This window comes from Panthera uncia, chromosome A2, assembly GCF_023721935.1.
Source record: "Panthera uncia isolate 11264 chromosome A2, Puncia_PCG_1.0, whole genome shotgun sequence".
NCBI classification, from domain to species: domain Eukaryota; kingdom Metazoa; phylum Chordata; class Mammalia; order Carnivora; family Felidae; genus Panthera; species Panthera uncia.
Window position 1 is genome coordinate 108,342,951 of NC_064816.1, and position 12,904 is coordinate 108,355,854.

The following is a 12,904-nucleotide window of genomic DNA, read 5'->3' on the forward strand; positions in this document are numbered from 1 at the left end:
TGTAGGCATTCGGCGAGGAGGGGGAGAGGAAACAGGGCGAGCGATTCCCGTTGCGCAGCTACGCATCAGGAGCTCTGGTGAACGATGGGAATGGCAACTATCAGAGCCAAGGGGGAGAAAAAGAGCTGGAGTGAGCAAAACAAAGAGCGAGTGTGGGCCGCGGTGACTTCATGCCTCACCAATGTCCCGCCCACGCTGCTCGGAGCTGTTGCTGCTGCTGCCGCCGGAGCCGCCGCTGCGCCTGCAGGCGGCCGGGGCGAGGCGCCGGGTAGCGTGGGGCGGTTTCCTAGCAACTCGCGGCCCCGAGCGCGCCCAGCTATCAGCACTTCGGGAGCCCCCCCAACCCGGGGGCCGGAGCGGGACCACTGCTCCCCCGCCCCTCGCCAGCCTCGCTTCCCTCGCCTGCTCGCGGGGTGTACCCCGGAGTGCGCCAGCTGCCCGGGTTCTGGACGGTGGGACGCCTGAACCGCACACCGGGGCCAGAAGGACGAGGGTACGAAGCTCCCGCCCCGCAAGGCTAGGCTACTGCACCCTCGCGGAACCTCCTCTCCTGTGCTAGAGGCCGTGCGCTCCACTCCCGGCGAAGCGGGGAGCTGCTATGCCTCGCTCTGTGTCCGCGGGCGCCGGCGGGGGCTTCTAGGGTGCTGCCGGAGCCGGCTCCCCCAGCTACCGGCACCCCGAGCTTCCTCCCTCGCCAGCCCGGACGCTGCCGTTCTGACTTTGCCCGCCGCTCAGCTGACGAGGCTGCAAAGCTGTAACTAAGTGGAGTTGGCCTCCCTGCCCACCTGTGGAAGAAGCTCGCGCTGATTGATGCGCCATCGACTTTTTTCCCCCTCGGCCTCGCCGGCGTCCCCTCCCACAGATGCAGCATCACCCAGTGATAGTACTTTAGGCTGGTTTTTCCCCCCAGGCTTCGGGCTTTGTTTGGGTTTGATTCTGTTTGGCTGTTCACTAAGCTGATTTATGCAGCAGAAGCCCCATCGGCTGGAGAGAAACAAAAGCTCTTTTCTTTGTCCCAGAGCGGGCTGCGGAGCCTTCGCTCGCGTCGCCGCCCCGGGCCACTGACCGTCAGAGGAGGTGCTTCTCGCGGAGATCGCGGGACCGCGGAGCAGAGCTGGCAGGGCCGGGGGGGCCCTGAGATGCCAAGCGGTGCCGGGGCCAGCATACCTGCACCGCTTGCTACGAGCCGCGGGGTCCGCCTGCTGGGCCTTCGGGAAACGTCTTAGCGACACTTGGCCGGCGGGCCCCGAGGTGCGCCCGTGAGTCGCCAGCGCGCATCCGGATAGCAGCCAGGCGGCGGGCGCTGTGCGGGCTGCTTTGCATTATGTGCCGCTCCGCCCTGGCTTTCTTTACTGCCGCATTTGTCTGCCTGCAAAACTGCCGGCCAGGTCCTGCCCCATTCCTTCGGGCGGCCTGGGTGTTTTTAGTTGTTCTTGGACTGGGCCAGAGTGGTAAGTTGTTTTGTTTTCTTTTGTTTTCTTCTCTTTCCCAAAGGTCTTGGGCTGTGACGAAGCATATCCCGGCCAGGTAAGTGGCCCAGTGTCAGCCTCCTTGCCCTAAGAACTTCAGAAGGGCGGGTGCGTGGCAGCGTCCTCCCTTCAGGCGGCCTGAGGGAGGCCAGGTGTGAAGTGTTTCCGCCCCGGAGTGACAGCAATAACTAATTACACGAGGAGACTCTGTGTGTTGCTCCCGGTTTGGGGCAAGCAGTAATAGAATGTAAGTTTGGACGAGTGGAAGGCCATATTTACATAAGTCACTTTAGGGGTTCTGCTCCATCCTTGAAGGCATTCTTCTTTAAGTCATCTTTGAAGATGCCCCCATATTTCTGCATGTGGATCCACTAACCACTAACTTGCATTTGATTCAAGGCTGAGGATACATTGGTATAATGGGAGTGAGTTTTCTGGTTTTGAGTCCATGAGAAGATGGCTGCATACAAGTTGCTTCTATCATAGTGCTCAGCCTGAATGAATTAAATACACTACCGATATTCTTTAAGTCACCATTTTTTTTTTCAGCTTAAACAAAAAAAAAAAAAGTCCTAGCTGATTGATCCCTCAGTGAGATCAGCCCCTGAGACTGAAACACAGAGACAGAAATTTAAACCAGGATTGACTCCATTTAATCCAGGCAAGCCACCTCTATCAGAATTGTCTTGATTGGGAAAGGATACTTCTTTATAAAGTATATTGTCCTTATTTTACAAGTGAGGACAGTACCTCCCTCCCTAAATCACAAGGAATGCTCAAGTTGAATAGTGTATGAAAAGGTGTGGCACTTTTGAATTACATGCAAATTTAAGGTGGCTGTACTGGATTGTTGGCAAACAGTAAAACATACAGTAAGTAATAGTACTAATCAATTTGGGATGAGTTCTTCTTGGTTTTAAATATAGGCCAAACACTTTTGGTCATCAAGCCTTTAAATTCTGTTAGAGCCTTTCTCTGACCTCTACTGTTAAAGTAGGGTTGTAATTGTTTTGTAGACTAAAATTTTCTTTTATACTTTGAATTGATGTGCCATGTTTCCACCTGAAGCTCATAAAAACGATCAAGTCATAACCTTGTATGTTAGAGTTTATAATGGAAACATCCAGCTAGTTTCACTCATTTGTTGCATATATCATTGTCCAATATTTGTTTCAAAAAGAGATTTACCCAGTTATGTGAATGAGAGTAATTAGAGTAAATTTTTATCTTGTAGTTATATTTTGGTTAATATGTTTATTTCAAAATAAGTGAAATTTAAAGCAAAGGAAATAGTAACATTGTCAGTTATCTCTTCAGTGGAACATCCATTAACTGCAACAGATTTTCCACCAAGTATAATTCCATCTTCTGTTAATAAGTGACAAAGTATTTTTCTAGATTTAGTAAACACACACACACACACACACACACACACACACACACACTCAATAGTAAAATGACCAAGACTGTGTCAACAGAGTATATTTTGTCCCAAATACACTGACAAAGAAAAAAGTGCTACTTGCCTCTAGAATTTACTACTAATAACAATACTTTAAAAATATTCATGGGCGCCTGGGTAGCTCAGTCGGCTAAGTGTCCGACTTCAACTCAGGTCATGATCTCATGGTTCCTGGGTTCGAGCCTCGCATCTGCCTCTGTGCTGACAGCTCAAAGCCTGGAGTTTTCTTCAGATTCTTTGTCCCTCTCTCTCTCTGCTCTTCCCCCGCTTGCACTCTGTCTCTCAAAAATGAATAAACGTTAACTTTTTTTTTTCATGTGCTTGTAAAGATCAGTCAAGTTCTCATGTAATAGCATTGTATTTTCATCCAGTGCCTATAACTGGTTTGAAGCAAATGCTATGAATGGGCTCCCTTGCACCTGCAGTTGTGAAAAGGGAATGCTTATCTGAAATCAGAACAAGACATCCTTTTCCCAGTCTCTGTCAATATACAAAGGTTTCTGATGTATACTGGTTGGCAATGCAGTTAAAATCATGCAAAAAATTTAAATTATAGCCAGTACAACTCAGAAAATTAGAGATCGGCATAAACTGTTGTACTTCCATGATAGAGATACAAGTCTCAAATTATATGTCTTCACAGTGCAAATTAGATGCTTAAAGCAGAATAGAAATTTAGGTATCAGTTACAAAAGAAATCTTGTTCCCTTGTTCAGTAGTTTACACCAAGGAAATGTTTAGGGCAATAAAGGCATACACTAGGAACCATAAACTGCACAACAACATAACTCTGGGTTTAATTTTTGAAGTAGGGCTTATAGGTCCCACATACATAGTGGACTTTTAATAATGACTATATGGTGAGCAAGGGGATGTTGTTATAAAACCTGACCATTTTTCTAATCTACAAAAATGTTTTTCAACTTTCCCTGGTGGAAATCACCGACAATTGGAGAAACAATAACAGAATAAAATGGTTAATGAGTAACTGGAAAACACTAAAGAATACTTAGTAGTTAATATTTGAAGAGTTAATGTAGCAACACTGTTGTTTCTACATTTGCTCACTTTGCAAGGTTAAAAATCTATTTTGCCTAAATTTTTATACGGCAATATGAGTGACAAATTTCAGAAAGTATTTTCTTTAAAAAAAAAAGGTGTTAACTATTTTTGCAATGAAATTTTACCTTCGGCGCATAATCAACTATTCTTTTAAATAACAATCAAGTGGATTAGCATTATTTTGTAACTGTAATATTATTTTACCTTAGAACATATTTCATATCACAGGTGTTCTTAAATTTCTTTATGCTTACCTAAAGTAAGAGGATATTTAAGATTGTTGCACTATATGCTAATTTGGATGTAAATTTAACAAAATAAAACATAAAAAATAAAATTAAAATAAATAAATAAAATAAAATAGAAACAAAAAGAATCAAGGCTTCATTTTTAAAAGTCTAGTCTTCCAAATTATTTGCACAATAAACATCCAAATTAATTCTATCTTAATGCAACTAAGACACTTTCTGAGAAAAAAAAAGCTTGTGCTGTCTATGAAAAGTTTTTATGCTGTATAAGAAACAAACAAACAAAAAAACCTGATTATGACTTGGGAAAATTCCTGTGCCCCCAAATAGCTCCATCACCTGTTAATGAATGATCTAAAATTTCACCATTGTAATGGATTTCTTTGGATTAAGTGCAGTACTGACAGTAGGTTTCTTTTCACATTTCATATTTGGAAAATTTCAAACACATACAGAAGCAGAGAGAATGGTATAAGGAATGCCCATATGCCTATCACCAGGCTTCATCAACTATCAACGCAGGGCCCAGCTTCCTTCTTTCATCTCTTCTCCTACTCAGTTCATCTCCTTCCCCCAATAAGATTATTTTGAAGAAAACTTCATATCATTTTATCCCAAAATATTTCAGTAAATCAAAGTACTACTGGAGCAGAAACACTATCATTTGTTTCACAGCATGATTTTTTTAGCTGAAATTTCGGGCTATAGAAATGTTTACTATGTTTAAGGGAAGAAATGCAGAAGTGAGGGAAGAAGCAAAGATAAAGAGAGTTTGAACCATTTACTTTTCAGTGAGTCTGTTATGGCTGCATTAAAAATAGTTCTCTTAAAACTATGCCTATGTAACAGCTTTTTGGTATGCATGTATATGGAAAAGAAAAAAAAACAGCATGAGTACATCTACTTCCCCAGACAAACATCAATTATTTTATCACAGTGGAATCACAAGTGAGGAGTATTGCAGACAGAAAGAATGGACAACTCTTACAGGGCTTTTTGCTATAAAGGAGAATGAGAAATAGAAGACAAGAGGTATTACAACATGTATGGATATGCACATGCAATGGTCCAGTAGAGAGGAGAAAAACTCTCAATTGAAGAGACAGGAGGAACAACCCTTAAAACTGAAACTCAAAACAAGTTATACCTGAACTTTCTTTTCTATATATATATACTGGACTAATGCAGTCTTGGGTCTTAAATACCACTTGTATGCTAACAATTGCAGTCCTGACCTCTTCCCTGATCTCCAGAGAACATAGCAAACTGCCTCTTTGGCGTATCCACTGTATGTTTAAAGGCAAAACCCTAATGTATTCAAAACCAAATGTCCACTTTTCTCCCTCAAACTTGCTTCTTTAATACTCTTCCTCATCTCACTTTGTGATCAGCCATACTTCCAGTAGTCCAGTATCACACTTTGGTGGCATCCTTGATTTCTGTTTCTCTTACATTCCACAAGTCAGTTTACAACCTCCACTGCCATGGAGTAGTCCATGCCATTTTTTGCTTGAACTCTTGAATGGCTCTTAAACTGGCTTCTCTACCTCAAAGTGTAGCCAGGCTCACTTTCTAAAAATGTGCCTCGGGTTCTATCACTCCTCCCCTCAGAACTCTACATGTTTTTCATCTATCTCAAATTGAAGGCCACATCTTTATTTTACATGGCTTCCAAGATTCTGATGACTTCCTGACTTTACCTCCTAATCCTCTTTTCCTCTCTCACTTTGTTACAATAACGCTTGCTTGCTTCTTGCTATAGCTTGGATGTACCAAACATGATCCTACCTCCAATCCTGAACTCATTGTCCTGTGCCTGGAATGTGCTTCCATGAGATATATTTCTGATTCCCTCTCTCTCAGTTCTTTCAGATGTCTATTCAAATATCATCTTAAAAAGACCTTCCCTGCCTTCCTTATCAACACCATTTAGTTCCTTACCCTGCATCTTTTTTCTTTTATATATTTTAGCACCCTGATATATTATGTATTTGTTTGTTTTACTGTCTTTTAAAGCTTATGAGGAAGGTACTTTGTTCTTATTTTACTTATGGAAATGACAGCTACGTACAGGGTGCTAGGTACATATTTGTTGAGTGAATGAAAGAATGAATAAGTAAATTCTTCTTAATTTTTTCATCAGATTGATTATCTTGTTCACTCTAAGACAAGGCTTCATTTTTTTCCTATCAATCTCTAATCTTTGCAAAAAACAGATGAACTGAATAATCAAGTTCTACCACATTTACAAGACAATAACAGAATCTTCTTCCAGAAGAAAAATAAAGGTACTTCTATATTTAGTATAAACATGAAAAAATTGCCCAATGAGCCAATTTGGCTGTGATTTTTTTGTGTGTCCATTCACATTTGATAAAGTTGACTTAATATTGTAACCTCTTTTTTTTTGTTTGTTTGAAGTATACCATATCTTCAAGTAGAACCATTTATATAGGACTCTAAAAAATAGGACTGACCATGTATAAAAAAATTATCTCAGAATAATTCTGCCAGCTGATAATTTTTCCCAATGTATGTTTAAGGTTTAAAGGTAAATTATTTATTCATGAACATATACAACTGGTAAGCTAAAGCTAATTAAGCCTTGATTAGACTGAAAAAATTAGTTAATAATTTTAATGAATTCTTAAGGGGAGTCAGGAGATATTTTAATGAATTATTTGGGAATTATTTTAATTTTAATAAAGTATTAAGGGGAATCAGGAGATACTATTTAGGCAAGTAAGGGATATATTTGAATAGGTTTTAATATAGGTAATAACAAGATAAATATGATAATCAGTTTTCATTCCACTTTGATTTTTTTATGAGGCATGAGAAATATCATGATATAGCAACACCATATTGCCTTTTCAATTTTCCTGTTCACCATTTTGAAAGAACCTTCCTCAAAGCAAATAAAGTATTTGAGATAACCCAGTCTTTGTTGTTCAACAGTTTAGAGCCTTTTCTGCCCACCTGTGAAATAGCTGGGTGTTAAATTCCTCATTTTGTTCATCAGCACCAGCTCCCTGCAGTCATTTTACTGTTCACTAGCTGGGTGTCAGAGGGTATTGTTTTGATCTCAGCTTCTTTAGATGTTAATAAATAGGAGCCAATCCTTGGACTATCAGTTTTTTTGAAAAGTAATAAACTGTTTGCCTTGTTATGTAGCCTTTCGCCTGTTTGTATTTAATAAGTTCAGATGCTCAAAGTATCCCCCCTTGATAATACCTATTGTATAGCATTCTGCCATTTAAATGATGTCTTTGTGCTGGTTTCATAAGTCTCATTGAGTAACTGGCATAAAAATGGTATTACTTATGATATTATTGAATCTTACCTTATCTGACCTAAGGAAATAGTCTGTTTACATGTTCCTCAAATAACCTAACAACATCCATAACCAACTGTGTACTGTATATGATTAGTCCTTCTTGGTCCTCAATATTGGTCCCTGTTGCAGCCCAAGTCTATAAATTTAGAGTTTTGCCAGCATGAAAATGCTGAGCTCTATGTATCTTCTCTAATTATAGATGAAATATATTCTGTAAGCTGTATATTGATTATAAAAGAAGCCATAGGAAAAAATATTTTCTGATGATTCATTTTGCATTTTATTAAATTGAACAATTAAATACTGAGCTTAAGTAGGTGACCTAATCATTAATCTCTAAAAATGTCACTTTCCCAATTATATCCTAAAGAATTCATGTAAGTGTGGCTTCTATATGTAGTGGAAAGAACTCACATAATTTAACAAACTGTTGGGTAGCTCTTACTCTATATCATGCACTCATCTAAATGATTCACCATATTATTTTAATCTTCATACTAATACTATGAGAGAGGTAGAATTATTATCCTTGTTTTAGAAATGAGGAAACTGAAGCACAATGGAGATAAATAATTTGCTCCAAATCACTTAGCTAGTAAGTAGAAGAGATGAGATTTGAACTCTGTTATGTCGCCTCATACCTTCTTCAAAAGCTTCTGGATGTTACTCTAAGTTATACATTCAGTGTGACTATCACATGAAAGAGGACTTTCACATACTCCTTCTATGGGGATTCCTGGGTCCTGCCCTGTAACAATGTTACTAGCACAGAGTAACTACAGATGAGAGGATACTGATTTGCGAACTGGGGCAGGGTCAAAGCATACCTCCTGTGGAAGCCCCCAAACACTCTCAAGTCATCTTAAATATACCTTACAATGGTTAGTTTCTTATCATAGTGAGAATGAAGAGAAGAATGTGGCTTTATGAGAGTAACCTGGAATGTAACTCTGCCTTCTACAGGATCTCCAAAGTGTTACAGATGTGTATGACTTGTGGTTATGAGAGAGAACGAAAAAGAGACTAATCTACTAAATAGCTGGTTACCTGTTCAGCCAAAAGTGTTCAAAGGGACAAAATCATGGTATATGAGTCAGACTGTTGATTATCATAGGGCTTTGACATTCCTAGCTGCTTGGAGCTACTCTATTATAGCTTGATGCTCTATATTGTTTAATATATTCATATTACTTTTTCTCCATGAATTTTTACTGAAGTAAGTAGGCCTTCAGCTGTTAAATATCTGCGATGATTAGCCATGTCTAGCAGTATTGGTTAATGAGAGGATTTCCAATATATACTAGGCTAAAGGTATATAATAATATGCTTTCTTCAGGCAGAAGTTTTTGCTGTTGTTTTGTTTTGTTTATTGCAGTTTTATGACTTTGACAATCAGCAGTTAGTTTTCATCCATATTTACGGTCTATAGATTTTTGAAAGCTGTGACAGGTACATAGATGTACTAGAGCGCTTGTTTAGTGAATCTTCATCCTCATGTGTTCTGGACAACCAAATACAGATACTCTGTAGGACATTCCTTATTCCTTTGACTGAGAAAGCTCTGTTGAACCTGGTGTCGTTGCACACATCTGGAATTCCCTTCTCCTTGATGGCAAATTTCCAGGCACTCTTTTGAGTGCCTGAGGGGCATGGTTCTTAAAGCCCACTCCATGGATGCACTTGTGAATGCCCTTGGCAAATCGTTAGCAAAGATCAAAATAGAGACTTGGTATTTTTTAATCTACTTTTTACAAAGTTGTTTTCCTTTTGAATTTCTGTGATAATTATTTTCACTGCTGATAATTAAGTCTAAAAAGTAATCCTGATCCTTTATCCTCAGTGTGTATTTTAAAACTGATTTCTATTTAGATTATACAAACTGGAATTTATAATCATTTAACCAAATACCAAAAAAGATTTGAAGGGGGACTGTTCTAGTCCATTTAATCATTATTCATTCAGATTTTCTTAAGGCAAAAACAACTTTGTGTCAGGTACGGTTCTGGGTTCTAAAGTTAAAATAGTAACAATAGTTAACATTTGTGAAGTATTTTCTGTATGCCAGATACCCTTCTGTACATACAGAATAAAAATATGTCCTTGGGGGCACCTGGGTGACTCAGTTGGTTAAGTGTCCAACTCTTGATTTCGGCCTAAGTAATGATCCCATGGTTTGTGGGATCAAGCCCTGCTTTGGGCTCTGCACTGACAATGCAGAGCCTGCTTAGATTCTCTGGCTCCCCCTCTCTCTGCCTCCCCTCCCTCCTCTCAAAAATAAATAAACATAAAAAAACCCCACAACATATCCTTTAATGTTCACAGTCCTCTGAGGTATGTACACTGATCATTCCCATTTTATAGTTAAACAAATTAAAGAGATATTGAATAACTTCTTCAAGATCTCTTAACTAATAAATAAGTAATGGAACCAGAATTCACACCTGAGTGGACTGACTCTATACTCTGGATCATCATTACAGACTATCTTCCAGGAGGTGAGAAGAGTCCCTCTTCTGGCCCTCCCCAAAGGCAAGTTATCCAGTCTATATGACTATTCAGTCTTCAATCCCCTTTTAGATCATCTCCAGAATTCTCTGCCCAAACAGCCCCAACTTACTTTCAGGGCCATCCTGTGGGTAGACTGTATTCCAAACTCCAGGAGAGGGGGAGCAAACAGAGCTTGGAAATGTATGTTGGGAGTGTCCATGTTGGTAAGTGATAGGCTACTTGGCAATGTAGAAGAAAACTAGGAGTAAGAGAGAAGAGGAGCAGATCAAGCGCTGGAGGGGACAACACTTTACACACTGCCAGTTCCCAAACAGAAATCTAAAGAGTCAGAATTTCTAAATTCAGATCCAGCCTTGTAGAGCATTATCAATGCATATTTATCAAGATAGGAAAATAGAATTTAACTTTACTTAATGATTTCTTAGTCTGGGTTGTAACTTATTTGGTCATGTTATGCCCACCACTATTTTCACTCTTGCTTTTCACGCTAATGAAGTTAAGGACAGACTTGTCTACTAATTTATATATTACTATAGGAAAAGTAACAAACAAACAATGAAAACACCAGTGATTACTGCATAAGGAAAACTAACTCATGACAAGGTGCTTTTCTTTGTTAGTAACTAAATGCCTTTTGGTAAACTCAAAGATGTGAAGAGATTACACTGAATTCTATTTTCTTGCCAAGAGCATTATAGTAAGAGTCAAGTGTATGCATGTTTTTAGTTTTACTTTTTATTTCCCCTTATTAATTTAAAATATGTCACACACAGAAAAGAACATTTTACTGACATGAATTAGCCAAACTTTGTTGAATTAGTCAGCTGGCATATATTTAATATCTGTAAGTGAATGAATAGGTAAAATAAACATTTCCATACTACTTTCATGGACTAAAAGAACTATTTTTCATTTTAAAAATAAGTCTTGGGGCGCCTGGGTGGTTCGGTCGGTTAAGTGTCCGACTTCGGCTCAGGTCATGATCTCGCGGTCTGTGAGTTCGAGCCCCGCGTCGGGCTCTGTGCTGACAGCTCAGAGCCTGGAGCCTGTTTCGGATTCTCTGTCTCCCTCTCTCTCTGCCCCTCCCCTGTTCACGCTCTGTCTCTCTCTGTCTCAAAAATAAATAAACATTAAAAAAAAAAATTAAAAAAAAAATAAGTCTTAATGTGACCTCCTTTCTGTTTTCAGAGTAAGTAAATTAGCTTAATTTACATATCAGAGAAAAATGTAATGAAAGTCAAAATGGTTTCCATTGGGATTTTATAATTGAATTAACAAAAGTACTGGGATCAATTCTTGCTCCAAAACTACTAATATTAAACAGATTTATCAGAATTGCCTTCCCTAACTTATTTTTAAAAGCTCCCAATTATTTATTAGTTTAGGAGATAAGAATATGATCATTAAGTTAGAATTGTAGTGTTAAATTATAAGTGACATTACTGGATATATACTCAAGATGATTTTTAAAAATGTTTTTGAGTGCAGTTATTCAAAGTAATAAATGTTCATATTTTAAAACAGCTTATGCGGTCTTAAAAAGTGTCCTTTTCATGATAACCTTACCCATGAGCCAACCATCATTATCATAATGGTTTGGAGATGTCTTCTCTCTCATTCCTAGGTATTTTTGTTATTTTGTTTTACTTTGTTTTGTTTTAATCAGCAAACACTGTTACATTTGTCCAAGACAGAGTCTGTCGCCATTCCAGATCAGCACTGGTGCAGTTTCATTTAGAGAACTGCCCCCACCCCCCCAAATCACAGTCCCCAGGTTGTATGGAGTAAGGAATCAGAGTAGCTGCCAAGGACTAGTTCAAATCAAAGTTGATGGGAGAAACCAAGTTTAGAAATGGAGGGAAAGTCTAGTAATGAAGACAGGAGGATAAAAGACAAGAAATGTCAGCTCTAAAGAAATGGACCAAAGATGTCTTATTAGGTGTGTGATGTGGGCAGTGGCTTTTGGCCCAAGATATTTTGATGTTTTGCATGGTTTAGGGTCTACTTCCTTTTACAATGGAAAAAGTTGGTATTTCAAGATATGCCAGTGGTAAAATGCAGCTACAGTTGAGATACTGTTTGTTCCACATATACATATGGTACCAGGGTCCTATCCTAGGAATTGAACACAAACATTTTCCCAGATACAAGCCCTTTTCCTGCTCCCCAGGAGCATATATTTAGTACAATTCCCTAGTAACTGTTATAGATACTGAGTAGAGCAAGAAACTGGGTGGAAAGCTTCATCCTTATGGAATGAGGGATTATTGCTATGCTCCAAAACAGATTTAGAATATTTTGAGGCTGAACAAAGAAAAAAAATTAAAAGAAAATTTCAAAATTCTACAAGATTAGGCTGACAGAAGGTGCCTTAAGTAATGCCAAACTAGGAAATGTCTTTCCTTATTGCCAGCTTGCTAGGAGGCTGGACTGGCTATGTGGAGTGGTTGGTGTAAGGTATTATTTGACTGCAGTAGAACAAAGAATGCAAGCAAGTTTTGAGATGTGTAGGGATTGCTGTAGAACTGGCTGTTCTAGTTGGAAACAAAGAACTCATTATAGCAGAACTGTATTATTGGCCAAAAAAAAAAAAAAAGGAAAAAATGACCTAGCTGGTCTCTTTTTTAGTATAAGGCATACTTCCCAAGGTGTTGCTGTATTGTCTTTTTGTGCATTTTGGTTTGAACTTTTATTGAATTTATTGAGTTGAAGAAGAGTGGATTGTAATTGGCAAAAGAAACTCTCTAGAAATGATAGATGGGGCTCAAGTTCCAAGGGAATTCATTTGGAAGATAGTAACACGGATAAAAACACTCAA

General features: G+C 39.1%; 1 protein-coding gene across 1 annotated transcript in view; it reads left to right on the forward strand.

The window, feature by feature from the left end:
* The first annotated feature begins 443 nt into the window (after nt 1-443).
* The window catches only part of ITGB8 (integrin subunit beta 8), an 84,051-nt gene continuing 71,590 nt past the window's right edge, over nt 444-12,904 (forward strand). The window contains exon 1 of the mRNA XM_049641601.1: nt 444-1,451. Within this exon, the coding sequence (XP_049497558.1) occupies nt 1,325-1,451 (127 nt within the window). The 5' untranslated portion in view covers nt 444-1,324. The remainder of the gene's footprint in view (nt 1,452-12,904) is intronic.